The 19,297-nt window shown below is 59.3% G+C and overlaps 2 protein-coding genes across 2 annotated transcripts; one reads left to right on the top strand and one right to left on the bottom strand.

Moving 5' to 3' along the window:
• Window positions 1-2,365: 2,365 nt before the first annotated feature.
• PDYN (prodynorphin) lies at window positions 2,366-6,256 on the top strand. The gene is made up of 3 exons (XM_058814696.1): window positions 2,366-2,548; window positions 5,315-5,462; window positions 5,699-6,256. Exons 2-3 carry the CDS (start codon window positions 5,334-5,336, stop codon window positions 6,254-6,256), a joined length of 687 nt encoding a protein of 228 aa, XP_058670679.1. The 5' UTR covers window positions 2,366-2,548; window positions 5,315-5,333.
• A 1,471-nt stretch (window positions 6,257-7,727) lies between these two features.
• LOC131564306 (tyrosine-protein phosphatase non-receptor type substrate 1-like) lies at window positions 7,728-18,551 on the bottom strand. The gene is made up of 8 exons (XM_058814689.1): window positions 18,479-18,551; window positions 11,987-12,346; window positions 11,466-11,777; window positions 11,005-11,352; window positions 10,648-10,746; window positions 10,225-10,249; window positions 9,813-9,852; window positions 7,728-9,154 (listed from the first exon to the last, which is right to left on the bottom strand). Exons 1-8 carry the CDS (start codon window positions 18,549-18,551, stop codon window positions 8,900-8,902), a joined length of 1,512 nt encoding a protein of 503 aa, XP_058670672.1. The 3' UTR covers window positions 7,728-8,899.
• Between the last annotated feature and the right edge of the window lie 746 nt (window positions 18,552-19,297).

Raw genomic sequence — 19,297 nt, 5'->3', positions numbered from 1 at the left:
TGGAGCACCCACAGCGCAGCCACTGCCCGTCTGGGGATGCTCCCACCGGAGCTCTGGGTCGCGGTCCCCCTGCTCGGGGACAGCCTCGGCAGAGCTTGTACCAGCTGCAGGGGCGATTTACCGCGCCCCAGAGCATGGGGAGCCCTGTCTGCTCCGGGGCAGGGTCCTTCGGGGGGGCCTGGGGGCTCAGGGACAGAGTGGCAGCGCCGTGTGACGCCAGCTGGCATTAACTCCCACTGCTTCCGCGGGTGCCTGGCACGCTCGGCCCCCTCCTCGCCGAACGCGCCTTTCACTCATGTAGTTGGGAAAAGTTAACTTTTCTATTACCGCACATTTCACTTACCCAGGTACTTAATTACCATTGTCCCAGGGAAATGTCAGTGTGACTCAGAGACACTTTCCCATTAGGAAGAGACAGATGAATATTAAGTTGAGTTGCTGGTGGGTGGGCTGGCTTCCAGCTCCTCTCCCAGGGGACCCTGTCACCCTCCACGCCCTGGACCCGTGCAGGACCCTCTTACCCAGCTCAGTGGATCGGTGGCACTTCGCTCTGGGGACAGGAGTAATTCGACCTCCCACCCGGAGCAAAGGGAAGGAGCCTCATTCCAAACGACTTTTCCCTCTGCGTCCTGGGGATTTGTTCGATCTCTAACACATCTCCCTCGTGTGCAATTACCCTGTGCGGGGAGGTGACTGCACCCCAGGCCGCTGGGTGCATATATACATTTACACATATTGATATAAAAATATTGGCTTTGGTGTAGAAATGCTCCACCCCGCCGTGTCTGTGGTGCCCGCACAGCCATCAGTCCCAGCAGCAAGGGTTAAACTGCCCGAGGGCTGCCCACAGCCCCTCGCCCGGGGTGCTGTGGTCGTTTGCAGATGCGTTTTGTTCTTCTCAGCTTTGTTCTGTGCCTGCCCAGCCCAGCACAGCCCGACACAGCGAGGCGGGGCCGTGGCCGCCCTCTGCCCCTGCGGGGCCTGAGCTCCATCCGCCCTCGCTGCAGCGCCAGGGATGGAGGGGTGGGTTCCTCCCTTGGCCCTGAGGGGGCTGCAGGGTCTGCCCTGCTCCCTTGGTCCCTCCGTGTTGGCACAGCCCAGCCCGGATGAGTTAAAATCCACCTCCAGACAAAAGCCTGGGGTCCCGCCTGCTTTTCAAGGATGCCGACGGACCCGATCACCAGCCCTGACAGAGAACCACGGGCACAGGTTGCCGTGGCTGCCGGGCGCCCAGCAGAGGGTCCCAGCCGCGTCGATGGCCCCCACTTCCCTCAGCAGTGCTGGGAGGGCTGAGCAAGGGGGGCACCAGGTCCAGCAGCTGGTGTTCGAGCTGGGAGAACAGCAGGTTGCTGGGAAACATCCCTCTTGAGCTCCGATAAAAATAGCTCCATCTTCAAGGCGAGAGGACTGGCTGCACTGCCAGCGGCGCGGGGGATGTGTCTGCACCCTCCGGGGTGTGGGGGCCCGCACAGGATGTCCTGTGGGGTCTGCACCTCGGACCCCCGCCCCCCATGTCTGTTGTGACATGGTGCAGTGGGACAGAGCTGCAGGGGATCGGGGATTGCCTGTCATTGCCCCACTGCTGTTCGCCTTTATCCCCAGATCAGACTTGGAAATGTGTGAGAACAGGAATCAGGGCTGAGTGGGGAAAGTAGGGGTGTCTTTTTCCCCTCACCCAGCTCCCCTGCCTCTTTGGCTCGTCTCAGTGTTTGCCCTCATGAGGAGGGGGTTCAGGGAGATGTGGAGCTGCGCTCTGAACCCTGGCATTGCCGAGCTTGGGGGGTTTCTATGCAAAGGCTTTTTCACTGACAGCAGCTAGGCTGGGTGGGTTGGGACATCCCTTTCCCGGGGCGTGAAGACCCTCTCTCCCTTCCTGCAGCTCTGGATGGGCTCACTTGAGGACAGTGCCTCTCCCCAGCCTGGGGAGCAGCGTGAGAGCAGGTCAGGGATTCACCTTTCCCCCTCCACCCTTCTTGGACATGATTTGAATTCGGTGCCCAGGGGATTCACACCCCCAGCAGCCAAACCCCTCTGGGACGCAGCTGTGGGGGAAGATGGACAGACCTCAGTCCTCTGCCACCTTCCTTGTCTGGGGCAGGCGTTTCAGCCCCGAGGACCGAGGCAGGGCACGATGGATGTCTCCGAGCAGTAGTGGGATGCGCACCCCGATTCCCGGGGCGGCCGGGGGCTGCGGGGAGGCCTCGGCGGTGCGGGCGAGCCTGCTGGGGAGGTGGCGAGGATGCTGCGGGGCTGATTATTCACAGCTTCCCTCGCCCCGATTGGCTCTGCCGCCGCGCACAGCCGGGCCCCGCCGCAGGAGGAGACTCCGTGGCCATAAAAGCGGGGTGAGAGGCAGCCGGCGGCGAGTCCGGTGGGCAGCCGGCGGCGAGTCCGGTGGGCAACCGGGGCGGCACCGCTGGGCCACCTGCCAGTGTGGCCTTGCCACCGATGACTGGCGCAGCCTGACGCCCGTGGAGGGACAGCCACCGGCCACGAGCCGTCCTGACTTGGCGAAGCGGGTGCTCGGCGGGACGGGGAGCAGCGGCAGGTAGGGCTGCCGGGGGTGGCATCCCCCTTCCCTTGCGAGGGCACCATCAGGGCATCGCTCTTGCTCCCCAAAAAGCAACAGTTTAAGAACAGCACTGCTGAGAGTGGCTTGTGGTTGGAGTTGTGTTATTTTGGGGAGCTTCCACATGGCTGTAGCTCCCTCCTGTCCCTTGAGTGGTTTCAGAGCCCGTGAGCAGCAGTCCAGAGCTCTGCTGGGGTTCATTTCTGTGCTGATGCTGTGCCTGCCATCCTGGCAGAATCACCCAGGGCTTGGAGGGGCAAAGGGAGTGGGCAGAGAGGATGGGGGGTTCTCTCTCCCCCTTCTTGGCTCAAGCAGCAGTGTGGCTGCAGTGCTTGAGTGATTCTATTCCAAAAGTTACCAGCTTTTTTGAGAAGCCTTGTCCTGATGGTGTTTCCAGGAAATTTTTTGGAGGTGAGGAAAGGAGATGTTGGAAGGTTGATTGTTCTTCTCCACCAGAACTATGTGCAGGACCCAAACCTGTGAAACTGGACCTGTGTGGGAGGAGGGATCTGCTCAGTGTGGGAGAGCTGTTCACATCCTTTGTTAGGTATAATCACAGGTTAGTCAGGATGGGGCCAGTCTCTGCTGTCCGGTACACACAGTCCTGATTCCTCATCCCTCCTTGGGTCACCAGGTCTGTAATTGGCCCCTGGGGTGCATGGATGATGCTTGGGGGTTTTCCAAAGCAAAGCCTGGTATTTGAAGTGGAAATGGGACAGGGGAGGAAGGGAAATCAGCAGGCATCTGGCACAGGTAGGATGTGCTGAGAGTGGCCACAGAGGCTGGGACTCACTGCTGGCATTGCCAGACCCTGCCTTGGTCCTTGCAAGGTGTTCCTGCAGGAAGAAAGGCTCCGGAGCCTTGGGCTCCTGCAGGTAACGCAGGATTGAGCTCGAACTCTGCTTTTCTTCTTCCTCCCTTTGTGTTCTTTTCGCTTTTTCCTCTCCGCTGCTTCTTTCCTCTTTTGTCCAAAGCCCTTTGTTTTCTTCCCCTTTTCCTGCTCCCGTTTTCCCAGTCCTCCTCACCCCAGCTCCAGGAGCTGGGGCATTTGTGGCACCACCTGGACACGGTACATTTGCAGTGGGGTGTCCCAGGGTGTCCTTGGCCACGCCGTGCTCAGGGAACTGCAGCTCCCCTGAGTGCCATGAAATCCCCCGTCGGCAGTAGGGTGACAGGGATGGGACACACCGTGTCTGGAATGCCAGAGGTCTGAACTGTGCAGTGTCAGACAAACCAGCATGGGAACGTGCCCGGTGCCGTCCCTGTGTGCTGCTCTGGCGGCACCCACGGGCACACCGGCAGCGGAGGAGCAAGGGAGGGGAGCGGGTGGGGAAAGGGAAAGAAAAGGTTCCCGGCGGGGCTCGGAGAAGCAGTTATCAGCTCTTTATCGGAGCTTCATTCCCCCTGGAGCTGCAGCTGGCACCTACCTGTGCGGCGGGCACGTCCTCGCTCCTCTCTGCGGTCTCGGTGGCCCTGATGCCATAAGGGACTGTCTCCGTGTCAGAGTCCAGGCTGGCTGAGGTCCCACCGTGCCCCTGCCATGCTGGGCAGCTGCCATCCCGTGCCCTGCCACACTGCCAGGGCACTGCGAGGATTCACGGAGCTGGTGGCTGTGCAGCCAAGGAATGCAGACAGCTCGACACACGATGGTGCAGATAATTTAAATTAAATTTTAATCCAGCATGAATTAATACTGTGGCATTAACAATTCTTCATCAGTACCAATTACAGTACATTAGCTGCTACTGCTGGAGAGCACAATAGTCTCTAATATGCGTCATTAATGTGTAACAGATCCCTCTGGGTCATGCCTTACCCACCCTAGATAAAAGCAGCAATGGAGGCGGGCAGGGGTTTGCAGCCAGTGCACCCCTTTGGGGCTGGCTCTTACTCCAGGGCTATCATGGTCCCAGTGGCACCGTGATCCTGTGGCACTGCTGCTGGGGTTGGCAGGGGCCCCTCCAGCCTCAGCCAGGGTCAGGTTTAGCACTGCCACCTGCAGAGCCCCTCTCCTAGCTGAGCACAGTGTCCTCGTCCATCCACAGAGGCCAGAGGCTCTCAAACATCTGGAGGATGGCAATGGTGGTCTGCAGGTAGGCTGGAACCCAGAGTCCTCCTTTTCCCCTTCTCCTGATGCACCAGCCCAGCAGACTTGGTGGGTGGGAGGGAGGGGAGATGAGGCTGCCCTGGTGTGGGGTACAGCAGCCTTGGGTGAGTCCACACTGGGCCATGGCATCCCCCCATCCACCTGCTGCCACAGCTCCGTTTGCTGGGGCTCTTTTCCCCAGAGCCAAGGGGAAGAGCTGGTGATTCATCTGCCTGCGCCGTGCAGACGTGGCAACCACAGAGAAACCCAGTGCTGGGGGAAAAAAGGGACTTTTCTTTTTAATTGTATGGTAAGAGATGGAGAGGAACTGAGATATGAGATGAGATGAGATACGAGATGCAATACTGTGGTCCTACCCACATTGACTTGGTGGCCACCAGGGGCTGGCAATGGCTCTGGGCTTGTGCCAAGGACCAGGCTGCAGCCAGGGTAAGGGGTCCCATCCTGTGGTGTCCTTGCTGGGAGCAGCACCCACAGGTGAGTCATGTGGGAGTGGGCACAGGCACAGGTCCCTGTGTATGATCCCAGGAGCAGCTCACAGATGGAGGTGGTAGGTGCCCAGTGCCTCTGGAGTGGTGATGGCCCCCAGAGCTGGCACAGGGATGGTGACAGGCTCTGTGCTGTCTTCCCCACTCCAGGCAGCGTCTGCAGGGCAAGATGGCACGGTGGGCACTGGCACTGGCACTCTGCCTGTCCCTGTCTGCGGTGGCATCTGCCGACTGTGTCACCCAGTGCTCCCTCTGCGCAGCCCAGAGCCGCGGTGCCGAGAGCAGCGTCCAGCCCCTGGTGAGTGCCGGCCCCACGGGAGCCAGGGAGCCACAGCAGTGGAGTGCCACGGGTGCGGGGTGGCAGAGCTGGGTGGCACCTGGTGTGCTGGTCACAGGCATCCCAGGGTGCTGGGGTTGTGCAAATTTGGCTTCTCACCGAGCTGAGCGGCACGGTGGGCACGGACCCCTGGGCTCGGGGTGGGGTGGGAGGAAGGCAGGGGCTCACCCCGAGCACCTGTGGCCGCTGTTTTACAGATGTGCCTGTGGGAATGCCAGGGCTCCTTGTCACCCGGCCCCGAGTGGGAGATGTGCAGGAAGGCGCTGGCGCTCCTGGCCCCGCTGGTGGCCCTGGCCGAGGGGACAGAGCCGTCCCCACAGGAGGCAGAGGAGCATGAGGCAGAGCCAGAGCAGGCTCTGGGCGCTGCAGAGCTGCCACCAGCGCCGGCCAAGCGCTACGGGGGCTTCATGAAGATGATGTCCAAGGCGAAGCTGCTGTCCCTGCTCCGCGAGAACGCTCACAGCAAGGGCGGCCTCAGCAAGAAGTCCGGGGGCTTCGGCCGCAAGCCGGGCGAGCGAGCGGCCCCCGAGGACTACCCGGGGCCGGCAGGGGACGGGGACGGGGACGAGGAGCCCACGGGGGCCGAGGGGCCGGAGCTGCACAAGCGCTACGGGGGCTTCCTGCGCCGCATCCGGCCCAAGCTCAAGTGGGACAATCAGAAGCGCTACGGGGGCTTCCTGCGGCGGCAGTTCAAGGTGACCACGCGGTCGGACGAGGACCCCAGCGCCTACTCAGGGGAGGTCTCAGACCTATAGCGCCAGGCATGGCTCCCCACACTGCCACTGCCACCCCGACCGTGCCATCGCCCCCAGCCCTGTCCCCTGCCCAGCCCGGTGTCACCCTTGCCTCATTCGCTCAGGGGACCGTGAGTTCCGTCCCATTGTCCCTCTGCCCATCCTGTGTGCAGGAGGGGACAGTGCCACTCTGGCTGCTGGTGGAGTGGCTGTGGCCCAGCCCAGGATTCCCGGGGGTATTGCTGGGGACACAGATCCTCCATCCTCCCGTGGCCGCCGGAGCACAGCAGGGTCTGCAAACCACCAGAGCTGAGCTACAGGGCAGGGGGCTCCGAGCACTGGGAAGGATGAACCAGGGCAGGACCAGGGAGGCCACGGGCAGAGGTGGCTGGTGGAACCACAGCACCATCACCAGGTGTTCAAGCAGTGCTGAGCCCAGCCCTCACTCCCCTCCCCGAGCCTCTCACAGTGTCCCACCGATCCCAGCACCCTCCTGGTGCCCCTGGGCTCCCCCTCCAAGAGCGACTCCAGAGGCAGGGTCAGCCCCAAGCCCCAACACCCAACTCCCCCCGCAGTCAATAAAAGGCAGATGCCAACGAAGCTGAAGCCATCTGGGTGCTGAGTGTGCTCTGCAGGGCAGAGCAAGCACCCCAAACTGGGGTGCCCAGATGGGCCAGGGGTGCTGGCTGTGAGAGCTGCAGGCAGCACACGGGTGGTGTCCTTCCTGGGCCATGGGTGCCAAAAGGAATGTGGGACCCCAGACACCTCTGGAGCCATATCCTGGGGGTGACAGAGCCATCTCAGCTGAGCAAGCCATGCTCAGCCTGCTGCAGGGGTGTGTAGGGTGCTGGCAAGGGGAGACTCCCTTGGGAATCACCACTGCTGCCCAGCTGGGAAGGGGCAGTTGTGCTGAGGGCAGGGGGCAAACTGTCCCTTTTCTGCTCAGTGACCCCTCCAGCAGCAGCTCAGCACCGAGGAAACCCAGCCTGGGCAGCAAGTTCCCTTTTGAGTGTCTCTGTAGCCCCACATGGCAGTTCCGGACTCTGGTGAGACAGTTCATGCCCCAGACACAGCCCAGGCACCAGCTCCATGTTGGGAGAGGGGGGAGGTCACTGCAGAGCACTGAACACTCAGCTCACTCACAGCACAGGCTGGAGCCAGCAGCCAGCCTGCCTGCACACCAGTCTGGGCACCCCAGCTCAGCTCCCTGCCCATGGGGTGCACTGCTCCCCTCCCTCATGGTGCCCAAGGGAACCAGCACCACAGCCCCCATCCCAGCCTTGACCTCCTGCCTTCTCTTCCCCCCCTCCAGCTCACATGACAGGGCTGTGCAGGACGAGCCCTCCTCTCCTCCTCCCTGCAGGACACACAGACCCCCAAGCCCACCCTGCAGCCCCAGTGCCAAGGTGACCCCCCTGAGCACAGGGACACGCTCATGTGCGGGAGCAGCACAGCACTTTTCACTTTTATTATAAAAATATCTTGCAAGCAAAAAGAAAAAAAAAGAAAAACAACAACAAAAAAATGTCTGTACAAGCAGTCACATTGCTCCCAAAGCACCCCAAGGACCCCAGGTGCCCTCAAGCCCCCTGCACTTCCACTGCTGCAGGAGCCAACAGAGGGTCAGACTCCACACAGTGGCCCAGGCAGGGGGCACAGGGAAGACATTTGTCCCCATGGGCGGGCTAGGGGGAGCCTGCTTGGCCCCCAAGACAGAGCTGGGGTGGGGGGAGCATAGAAGTCTCTTATAAACTCTGTAGGGTTTGGGGAATTCTTTACTGAGGCCTCGGTCTTAATTTTGCACATCTTATTCTAGTGTTAAGTACACAGCAGTACACCCACGTACAACACAAAACATTGGGGGTTTCAGCTCTAAAAATTAACAGTTACATGTCAAACAGTCAAAACATGTTACACGGTACCTGCGGGGAGCTCCCGGGGGGAGCCAGGCTGGGGGGGCCCTCGCACGCTTTGTACAAGCCTGGGGCAGCGCTGGTGGGTCCCAGGGCAGGGCAAGGCTGAGCACAGGAAGGTGGTGATGATGATGAGGAGGATGCTTGGTGCTGAGGAGCCAGACCTGGAGCTCCCCTGGACGGCAGGGCGGGGGCCTTGGCTCGTTGGCCTTCCAGCCTCTTGGCCTTGTGGCGAGACAGAGGTCCCGCAGAAGGGACACTTGGGAAGAGAGGCGGACACTCGGGTCCTTCCTTTAAAGCCAGAGTTTGGTGTCCAGGCGTGGTGGCAGAGCCCCAGAAGGCAGTGTGGGGACCCTGCTGGTCCTGGGGAGCCGTGGGCCAGGCAGGGGCATCCCCATGAGAGCTGGTGTGGAGGCACTGTACCTGTCCCCTCAGCCCAGCTGGAGCTTCCCAAGGAGCTGCAGCTCCGCTGGCTGAATCTGCTCACGGGCAAACCCGGCACACTGAGGTTGAGCAACCCTTGATGGGGGTCCTGAAAGGATGGAGCTGGCAGCCCCAGGACCAAACTGCCCCCAAAAATCATGTCTCTCTGGATGGGAGAAGACCCCCACAAGTACTGCGGGCTCCATTTCCATCCTAAAACACAGGTACCGCAGCGCATCCTCACATCGCTCCCGCTGCTTCCAAGAGAACAGTCTGAGGGAGGAGCAGAGCTGTTCCCGGCAGGACAGGGGGTCCCTGCAGCCACTGCTCACTTCCTGGTGATCTGGACGCTGGCATATTCGGAGCCAGCCTCCTCGGGGCGCGGGGCCGGCCGCTTGGGCGCCTTGCTGAGGTGCACCATGTCCAGGTCGGCGTAGGTGAGGTTGTCGTCGCCGTTGGGCGCCTGGTTGCTCTGGATGCAGGCGTACTCCGACTGCTGGCTCATCTCCACCATCCGCTGGATGCTCTTCCTCTCCTTGTCGAAGTTCAGGTCCGCGTAGGTCAGGTTGTTGGGGTCGGATTCCTGCATGAGGCACCAAGAGTTCCTCCTCTAGAACGATGCCCCTGGACCCACAGCCCTGTTCTGGAGTCAGTCCCACTGCAGTTTGGCCTGGGGCACCTCAACCTTGCTTCTATGGGGGAACAATGCCAGCAGCCACCACCCTGAAGCCATGCTCTACCCCGTGCTATAGCTTCACATCGTGAGCCATCCCATCACCCTGCTCTGGCTTCAAAACCACTGCCACAATTCCAGAGCTGTCACTGAAGCCACTGCATCCCAGCAAGGCCAGACTGCCCAGTGATGCCCACGTGGGAGCTGGCAGAGCCTGGGTGGGATGGACAGATTGCTGCTGATCACGACTTCGCTCGTAGCTGCGTCACCAAATGCAAAATAACTCCACAAATAGCCTGGCTGGCTATCGCACAGCTGGTTCTCCAGGCAGCACCAACCCAGACTTTACTGGGAGGAGAAGGAGAAGAAGAAGGAGAAGGAGGAGGAGGAGGGAGGGTGAAGGCAGAAAAGATTCTGGGAAGTGGCTATGCTCTTCCTGGGGCAGCCTGTCTTCCACCTCTGGCCACAGAGTGGAGACACTGAGATGTTTCACTGAGAACCACCACCCTCCACTGCCATCTCCAGTGGCTCCCAGCCACCCTCCCTCCCCAGTCCCAGCATGACCCACCTGGGTTGTGGCCTCGCTGCTCTTCTCTGGCTCATGTAACCTGGAAGGAGGAACAAAAACAGTCAGATGGATGGAGGGTCCTGTTGCCCTTTCCCTGGTGATGGAGGTCAGATGCAAGCCAAGGTCCGTGCAGCTGCACCCAACAAGACAGGTCCTGAACATTGGCTTGTGCTGGTACAGCTGCCTCTCTGCTGGCCAGAGACCAGCTCCCACCATTCTGCTCATCCCCACCACAAGCAAAAAATCCTCAGAACCCCAGCTGGGGAGATGGGCAGAGACTGTGCTCCTGCCTTCCCCTTCACAAGTTTTGGGGATATAGCTCTGTCCCAGTCCTGAGGGACTCTGTGGACTGGAGGTATCCAGCTCAGAGTACCCACAGGTTACCCGGTGACTAGAAGAGATTTGCACTCACCTGGCAGACGGTGAGCTTTTACCTGCTGAAAGAGAAGGAAAAAATTAGGGAAAAAATAATTCAGGAAACAAGATAAATGCCCCATTTCCCTGGGCACAGAGAACACATGCAGAGACTGCTTCAAGGACAAGGACACATCTTTTCCCAGAGGCAAGTGCTTGCAATTCCCTGGAGTTTCAATCAATTTCATTCAGGACTGCTCCTGGGGGAGCACAGGAGGTGCAGGGCAGGATTTAGACCAGCCAGAGTTTTCCCTGCAGCCTCAAACAACCTGGGCAGCTCTATCCATCACCCCACTGGGTAGGACCTGCAGCTGCACTGCCAGGAGTTATTGTCCAATGGAGCAATGTGAAACACATGGGAAAGAGAGGAAAAATGGGGTTGGGAGCAGCTGCCTCCCTGCCCCACACTTGGCTCCCTTACCCTTGATCTGCTTGGTCCGGATCAGGTACAGAATGGCAGCCACCAGCAGGGCCAGCACGGTGCAGACCACACCCACCACGATGTAGATGAGCATATCATCTGAAACACCAACAAAAAGGTCACCATGGCCCAGGAACGTGGTACCACCCAGTCCCAGCAGCCTCACAACTGCGACTGGCCCAGTGATGCATGAAGCACCAAGCAGGACAGCTCAGTGCCTGCCACTGGCATATCCACCAGCCCGCGATATGGAGATTTGGTCCTTTAACCAGATTTTGACTGGGGCTTTGAGCTTCCTCAGGGGTGACACCACACAGCCACCCTGCCAAGCACCCCATCCCAGCAGCTCTGATGCACCTTTATTAATCTGGAACTCGTTGCTCAATCCTCCCAGGGTTGGGTTGGAGATCCACAGGACGGCTGAGTCGTTGGCAGGGGCCTGGCCATCGTGCACCACCCTGCAGGTGATCGTGGACCCGTTTTTCTCCTCCGTCGCTTGCACCTCCACCCGGCTTCTCAGCTCAAACAAGCCCCGGGACACCTCCAGTGGCCTGGAGAGGTTCTGCCCCTTTATCTCAATCCCATTCTCCAGCCAGGAAATGGACACCTTATCTGGGTAAAACTCCTTCAGGAGGCAGGTGAAGGCCACGGTCTTGTTCACCTCAGCAGGGTTCGGCTCAGCGCGCACTTCGATGCTGGGAGGAACTGGGAAGAGAAGCAGAGCTCGGTGTTTGCTGTGCCCCACAGGGTGCCCTGCCCTCCTCCCAGGGACCCCAGCCCCACAGAGCAGCACCCCCATGTGAGCCCCCAGCCCTCACCTCTCAGCACCCTCCTGAGCTCGAATCTCCCTTGCAGCGGGGCCTGCAGCGTGGGGTGTGACACCTCACAGGTGATCTGCGAGCGGGCATCGTCCTTCTGCAGGGTCACCTGCACTGTGCTGGACATGTTGTAGGTTTTCATCCTCGTCTGAGTGACCTGGGGTGGCTTAGCCGTCATGGGGTTGCTGTTCTTGAACCATTTCACGTCAATCTTGTCAGGAAAGAACCCTCCAGTCGTGCAGGTGAAAGGCACTGAGTCGTTCGGCCTTGCTCTCTGCTCAGGCCCGGACACGAGCGGGGTGCTGGGTTTGGCTGTGGGGAGAAGCACGGGGCCCTCAGACCGGGCTCTGCCCCCTGCCCAGCCCTGGGCCTGCCTGGAGCAGAGTCTCACACAAGGGCACGGGGATGGCCCATGGGATCCTCTCCTGGAGCAGCCCTGAGCCCCTTCCCCATCCCTGCTCCAGCTGAGCAGAGCCCGCTGGGTGGCTCCCTGCAGGAGCTGCTCCAGGAGCCCCACTCACCTTGCACAGTCACCTCGGTGCCACTGCCATGCCTAAAGAACTCATCAGCACCAAAGGCATTCTTGACAAACTTCACACAGTAGTAGGTGCCCATGTCCTCAGGCTGGACGTTCCTGATGTGGATGGTGAAGTTTGTGTTTGACTCACGCACTGCCTCCGTCACACGGGAGGAGGGATCCCTGTTATTGGGGTCATAGACAGTCTTGTTCCCACTGCCCAAGCCTTTCAGCCACATCACAGGACCTGGTCCAGCAGCTCCAGACGTGGTGCAGATCAGGGTGAGATTGTCCCCCGCTGTCACCGTCACCTTGGCCTGGGGCTGCTGCAGAGCGAAGTCCTGACCCGCCTGGGCATCCACACCTAGAGAAAAAAGAGACCAAGTCTTGCCTGGTACCACACATCCAGACTCCTGATGGTTCTCCCAGCCCTTGGACAGGCTGGGCACCCCAGGTGATGGGCTGTGGCCACACTGCTCTGCCTGCAGGGCTTGGCAGCAGAGCTGGACAGAGCTTTGCTTGGTGACTGTGCTGAGCCCTGTACAGATGGAGCACATCCCAGCTGCCCGTGTCTCCAGCACGCTGGGCTGCCTCCCACAGCAACCTGGCTTTGTCAGCCAGGAGAAAGAAGCACACAAAATGAGGTGCTCCAAAGAGCCAGCTCCCATCACCAATGTGACACTGCATTTTCTATCCTGAATCTGTCCCATTTCTGCATGGGATCCCAGCCCTGGTGATCCTAGCACAGCACAGCCAATCTCCCACCAATGCCAGCCAAGCAGGTGCTGTTCCTGCTCAGCAGCAAGCACAGGGAGACATCACCTTTGGAGCATCTCCATTCCACTGGTCCCTAACCCAGTCACTTGTGCCACACCTCCCTGCACAGACAGACAGAAACATCCCAAATAACCCTCACTACACACCCATGGGTTACCCAGGGGTTAGTTTTGTCAGTGCTTCCTATGCCAATATAGTTATTGCAACCAAATTCACATAAGATTTCAGTCCTGGTCACTGCCTAAAGGAACATTTTTTTAAGCTGCATGGGGAGAGAAGTGGAGGAACCACTTGGATCCACCTGCTGGTGACAGGTGGCCGTGGCACCCAGAACCAGTGTCACAGTCACACAGAGATCTCAGTGTTTGAGCAGGTAATGCTGAGCAGCACGGGGAGCACATGGACCAGCACCCCACATCCCTCACAGCAGAATCATGGAATCACAGAATCCTTTAGGCTGGAAAAGCCCTAAGATCGCTGAGCCCAACCATTAAGCCAGCACTGCCAAGCCCCTGACCAAACCACGACCCCCAAGTGCCACATCCACACATCTTTTAAATCCCTCCAGGGATGGTGACCCCACCACTGCCCTGGACAGCCCTCTTACCCTTTCAGTGAAGAACTCTTCCCAAATATCTAACCTAAACCTCCCCTGTACAACTTGAAGCCTCCTGTCTTGTTGTTTGTTATTTGGGAGAGGAGAATGACCTCCACCTGGCTACAGCCTCCTCTCAGGGAAATCCAGGACAACAACTCGTGCCAAGGCTTCCCTTGGGACCCAGCAGGACAATCTCTGGCTGGATGCTCCCAGGAGGACCTGCTGCAGGACAAGCTGCTCTGACCCCTCTGGCCACAGCTGGCTGTCACAGAGACCGGAGCTGATTTTTGGCAGCTGTTAATCCCTCCTGACTCACAGCGGTATGTGCTGTACCCACAGATGTTTTCACTGTTCCACTGTGTCTGGAATTATTCAATCTCCATGGTCAGAATTACCAGGAGCAGTTTCTCCAGACTGCCCCAGTTAAAGGCTTTTTGCCCAGGGCATCAGTCCACAGCATCCTCAGCCAAAACCTTCAGGCCTTGATGTTTCCCTTTGAAGCCATGTCAGGGTTAACACACCAGCAGCATTCAACATGAGAACAAGTTCTTCCCACAAAACAAGCACAGAGGGACAGAGTTGGTTTGTGTCATGTCCAGATGAGTCACTGACTCTGAGCCTTGGTCCTGCACCTGAGCAGTGGTGCCCTGGGCACCTGCAAGGCAGCCCTGTGTTTCTCAGATGACACCAAAATTGTGGGGAGCAGCCCTGGAGCAGAGGCCTCGTGCACTCCATGTGCTGAATGCAGCACTGACACGGGGCAAACACCACCAGATCTGCTTCTGTGGCAGCTCCTGAACTTCTCCATCTCCTGCTGCCGAGAGACCTTTTGCAAGAAATGGTTGAGAAACACACAGAGGAAGTTCACAAGCACAGAAGCATCATCACATCATCTGTCTCATGCCAACCCACTGCACGTGGATGCGACACAGGCAGGGACCAGGCTGCCACAGGCACAGAGACTGGCACCCCCAGCCCTCCCAGGTACCCAGGGGGCCACAACACCAAGCACTGGCTCCACCACACTGGGCAAACAAAGCTTATTAGCTGGTGGCACTCAGCACAGCAAGGAACACGTCCCATGTGCAGCCACAGGAGCAGGAAGCCAGGGCCACCCTCACCACTCACTGTGCCCTGTGATGAGTGAGTTACTCACTGCTCCCCTCTGCAAAAGCAACTTCTATGGAGTGGTTACCCCCATGAGGGTCCCCTGCACGGCCCCACACAGCCGAACCTGAGCCAGCCGAGCGCCTCCTCCTCATCCTCCCTCTCTCCATCTGCCCATCTCCCCATGAGGCACATGGTGTGCTGAGGGGGAGAGCTGGGCAAGTGCCTGCTTTGGGGCCCCAGAGCTGACCCCAACACCAAAGAGTGTCAGGGTGGGCACTGCTCAACTCCAAAGTTCATTTCTTGACTGCAGTGGAACATTGAGCTGACCGTGGCTGGGTGCCCTGCCTGTGGCTGGTGGGCAGCAAGGGCTCCCCACCACCTTGGCACAAAGGTCCTGCCTTCCTGGAGCCACAGGGATTTACCCCTGCAAGCAGCAGGGATCTCTCCCAGGGTGCAGATTTGCAGCCACAAGTGGAAGGTCTGTATGCATTCCACAGCCCAAGCTCACATTCCCTCCTCACCGGGGCAGCAGCGTGCCCACCTGCCCTGCGCAGGGATTAGCAGGCACAGAGCGTGCTGTTGTCCAGGGATAGGATGCAAGGTGCTTTCCTGCTTTCCTGACTGCTGCTGCTCCCAGAGGATCGAGGGGAAAAAGGGCTTCATGCTGCCGGCTTCACTGGCAGCTCTTGGTCACTGCACAAGAGTCACACCATGAGGCTCCAGGCAGCCCCTCAGACAGGACTGAAATGGGGCTTTGGGGTATTTTCCCACATATTCTGCTCTGCTGCCTCAGAGACCCTCACCCAGCTCTGCTCAGACCACCCTGTTCTGATTTCTGCTCTATGACACACACAGCCAGATCCACCACAAAACACCCCAACCAGGACCACCCCATACCTGGCTCCTCCACCTACTGCCTGCATCCATCACCCCAACCAGGATCAGCCTGACCCCTTCCCACTCAGAACGACCCCAACCCCCTGCAGCAGCTCCGAGCAATGCTCCCACCCCTCCACCCCAAAGGGAAAACACAAAGGGGAAGTTGGCAGAAAACCCCAGAATACATTAGTTAGAAAATGCAAAGTTTCCACCAAAGCTTCTTTCCTCTTTCTCCCTGAACACAGCTTCTCCTCACATGCAGCTGATCCCTTTCCTTCCCCTTTTGAGGGGCTCACCCAGTGGGAGTGGGAGTGAGAGCCCAGCCAAGCTCCCTCCCAGCAGCTCATGATGTGCTTGTGCACCAGGAGTGGGACATTCAGGGGCTTCAGGCCACAAAAACATGAGACACGACAATTTTTCATTGTTTCCCTGCTTCTCCCCTGCTGCCTGATGATACCTTTTTCCTTAGATTTCAAACCACTAGGGACTGGAACACGATCCTCTTGCCCCCAAGATCATGGGGAACTTAGGTGCTCTGACCCTGTAATCTGTTCTATCCTACACTCCAGAATTAGCCAAGGGTTTTAGAGCCCTGAAAAGCATCACCTGACAGTTCCCACGTAGGAGGGAGCACCCTCGCAGTGCAGACCCAGAGCACTTCCAGCCCAGAGCAGAGGCAGGAGCACGATCTAGCAGAGCCTGCCTCCTTCCCCTTATTCAGTTTAATTTGGGAGCAAAATAATCCCAGCTCTCGCTGCAGTGCAAGTTTTCCATGTCGGTGACACATTTTTTTCTATATTCCACCTTTTGAAGTATTTGATATTGAACAGATTGCAAGAGGCCGGGGTTTAATTCAGGAGAGGCTGCTTGGATGCTTCCTGGTAAAAATAGATTTTTTTTCCTCTGAAGGAGCTGGGTAAGGAGCTCCAGGATGGCTGCGTGCTCCAGAAACAACGTGCAGCTGGTCACCGGCATCCCAAGCCCCACAGTCACTCACTGAAGGAGCAGGCCAACGGGCAGGGGAACCCCAAAATAATCCTGCTGGAATTTCACCTGCAGCAGGGCTGCCAGGGGCGGAAACTAACAGGTGCTGCCTATAAAAGGCCTGGAATCTGCTGTTTAGGGAAGGCAAGGAGAGCCCTGGGGATAGCTGCTGAGCCCTGAGCAGACCCCAGGGCGCTCAGGGAGGGCTGTAGTAAAGGCTGTGCTTCACATCCGTGACATCAGAGGAAGCCTCAGCTCACAGGCAGCCTCCATTTCCAAGCTCCCCTCCTCCAGCATCAGCAGAAATTCATCCCAAGAGCCAGAGCCCCAGCAGGAAACTGAATTCCCCTTTGGAAGAGGCTCTGTGGAGCACAGCTGAAACCCTCTGTGGGGACAGACTGGCCTGGAAGGGCTCTGCAGGGCACAGTTCCTCAATGGGGCTTTGCTGTTTGGTTTCCCACATCTCACTGCCTTTGCCCCACAGGAAGGTCTCCTCCAGGACCTTTCCTTTTCCCCCTCACTTCTGCAGAAGCTGTCAGAACAGCCGGCAGTGGGAGCCTGGGCCAACTCTGCTGGAGTTCAGCTCAGTTTGAGCCACGGCCCAGGAGGGATTCGCCATATGGAAAAAAAAGACGTGCACGTTTGCACCTAAAATCAGGGATGAAAACCACTTCAAAACACCAGGGTGGTTTTTTCCCATGGCTGGCTCAAAGAAATGGGGTTTTTACTCCAAGACCACATTTAATTAAGTTCAGGAGCTTTGCTGGAGCTATTCTTTCACGCAGGAAATCGCAGTGGCTCACTGGGAAGCCGCGCTCACCGCCAAAGCCTTCTTGGCTCTCGGCAGCCTGAGTTTTCAGTTTGGGGCCAACTCTTCTCAGTTGTGATCAGGCGACTCAAAGCAAGGAGCGTTGTGCTGAAAGCATTAGCTTTCTACCCAAGTTTGCATCCAACTCTTTGCCCGAGCAAAGCTTTGATGGTAACTATTTCAATGGGCTCGGGAGAATGTGGGTTTCCCCCGCGGAACCTGGGCTGGGCTGTTTGTAGTGGGATCTGGCTGAAAGGGATGGGGTTGGAATTGAGCAGAAAGCTCAGCAGCGAGATGCTCCTGAAGATGCATCATTATTGCTGCAGGTTTGCCTCAAAAACCCCATCCCTCTTTGGCAGGGAAAGCAATTCCTTCGAAATCACCCAAAACGAAACACCCTAGAAAGGAAGCATCCTTGAAAGCAGCAGTCAGCACAGGGCTCGGTTCCTGGTGGGATGAGAGACTTCCCGCTGCCGGCAAGGGAAACAGCCAAGAGTGGCACACTCTGACTGGTCCTTTGCAGTGTCCCCCAGCTTTTATAAGGGACTGGTGGAGCCATGAACCCCTGGGAGGTCTGGGGCACCCTGAGGCGACACAGGACTACACGGCCAGAGGTGTTGCAATTCCACCGCCTCAGTGCCCAACAGCTGAGAGCCCACTGTGGGGTGAAGCAGGAGGGCAGCAAGAAAAACAAGTTCTTGCCAGAGAAAACAGTCAGCCCTCACCGAGCCTCCCCATGCCCTCTCCACTACCATCTCCAAGTGGGAATTCCGGCTGCTTGCTGAGTTTTGCCTCACCCATAGCTGGCAGGGGGTGCTCGCAAATGGGTGGGAACAACATGCCTCTTCATGCCCCTGCCGAATTCCCTGCCTCGCTGGGAAAGGGCATGTCTGCCTGCCTTGAAGTTGGGTTGGGGAAGAGGCAAGGGCCCTGCGGGAGCCCCTCGGCCACCGCCGCTCTCTAGGTCACCGCAGAAAGGTCAAAGCAACCGTGCGCGGAGAGGCGGCGTCATGTCGGTACCGGAGGTGTGCGGGGAGAGGATCGGGGCAAACGGGGGACAGGGCAGGGAGACAAGGGGGGGACAGGGCAGAGGAGAGGAGCAGGGAAAAGGGGGGAAACAGGGGAAGAGCAGGGAGAGGAGCTGTGTGGGAGGGAAAGGTGGAAAACAGGACAGAGGAGGCAGGAGCAGGGTGGAAAAAAGGGGGAAAACAGGGCAAAGCAGAGGAGAGGAGCAGCGGGAGAAAGGGGAGGACGGGACAGAGCAGGGCAGCAGGGTGGGAAGGAAAAGGGGGAACGGGGCTAGGAAAGGAGCAGGAAGGCAGGCAGGAGCCATGGCTTACCGGGCAGGGCGAGCAGCAGCAGGCACGGCAATGCCCAGGCGGTGCGGCCGGGATCCCGGGGATGCGGCTCCATCGGTGCGGGGAGCGGAGCCCGCGGCTTCAGAGCGCGGCCCCGCGCCCGGCTCGGCGGCTGGGTTTGATAAATAAAACAAATTAAAAAAAAAAAAAAAAAGGCAAAAGGAAAAAAAAAAAAAAAAAAAAAAGCAAGAAGAGCAGAACTGCAGCTGGCGAAGGAAATCGCCCTTCTCAGCCCCAAAATGAGGAAGGAGGCCGGGCTCCCCCCGTTCTCCCCCCGCGGCGGGCGGGCAGCGCACACGCACGCACCGACACGGACCCGCGGCCCCGCCGCACCCGTGGGCACCGGAGCGGGCTCGGGGCCGCTGACGGGGCCGCCGCGGCGGGGCCCCGGGCGGGCGCGTGCCCCGGTGCCGCGCGGAGCCGCCTCCCCCCGCGCCGCGCCGCCTCCGTTGCCGTGGTACCGGGGAGGGACGGAGCCGGCCCCAGCTCCGAGACCCCCTTCGGCTCCCAGCAGCCCCGGTGCGGCGCCGCTTCCCGCCGTGGCGGGGGCGCAGCCAGCCCCGCCCGCGCCGGGGCAGAGTCCTCCGGTCAGCCCGGTGTGCGGCTGCCTTAAGGTGGGCTGAGAGGGGACCGGCACCGGCCGCCAGCAGCCCCGCGGTGCCCGGTCCCTGCCCGCCGGGGCACAGCGAGGCGGCTCCGTGGCCCCAGGATGGGGGCTGGGGATCCGCTCACTCGCCGCAGGCTGCCGGTGTAGGCAGCGCTTGGGCACGGCCACAACACGCAGCCCTGCATCCCCGAGCT

This window comes from Ammospiza caudacuta, chromosome 15, assembly GCF_027887145.1.
Source record: "Ammospiza caudacuta isolate bAmmCau1 chromosome 15, bAmmCau1.pri, whole genome shotgun sequence".
NCBI classification, from domain to species: Eukaryota; Metazoa; Chordata; class Aves; order Passeriformes; family Passerellidae; genus Ammospiza; species Ammospiza caudacuta.
Note: the sequence above shows the minus strand (reverse complement) of the source record. Positions and strands in the feature narration are given on the sequence as shown.

Excerpts from the sequence above, each read along its gene's own strand:
- PDYN (XM_058814696.1), top strand. The coding sequence starts at position 5,334 with ATGGCACGGTGGGCACTGGCACTGGCACTCTGCCTGTCCCTGTCTGCG. Across the intron at positions 5,463-5,698 it reads AGAGCAGCGTCCAGCCCCTG|ATGTGCCTGTGGGAATGCCA; the intron begins GTGAGTGCCGGC and ends GCTGTTTTACAG.
- LOC131564306 (XM_058814689.1), bottom strand. The coding sequence starts at position 18,551 with ATGGAGCCGCATCCCCGGGATCCCGGCCGCACCGCCTGGGCATTGCCG. Across the intron at positions 12,347-18,478 it reads GCTGCTGCTCGCCCTGCCCG|GTGTGGATGCCCAGGCGGGT; the intron begins GTAAGCCATGGC and ends TTTTTTCTCTAG. Across the intron at positions 10,250-10,647 it reads CCGGACCAAGCAGATCAAGG|CAGGTAAAAGCTCACCGTCT; the intron begins GTAAGGGAGCCA and ends CTTCTCTTTCAG.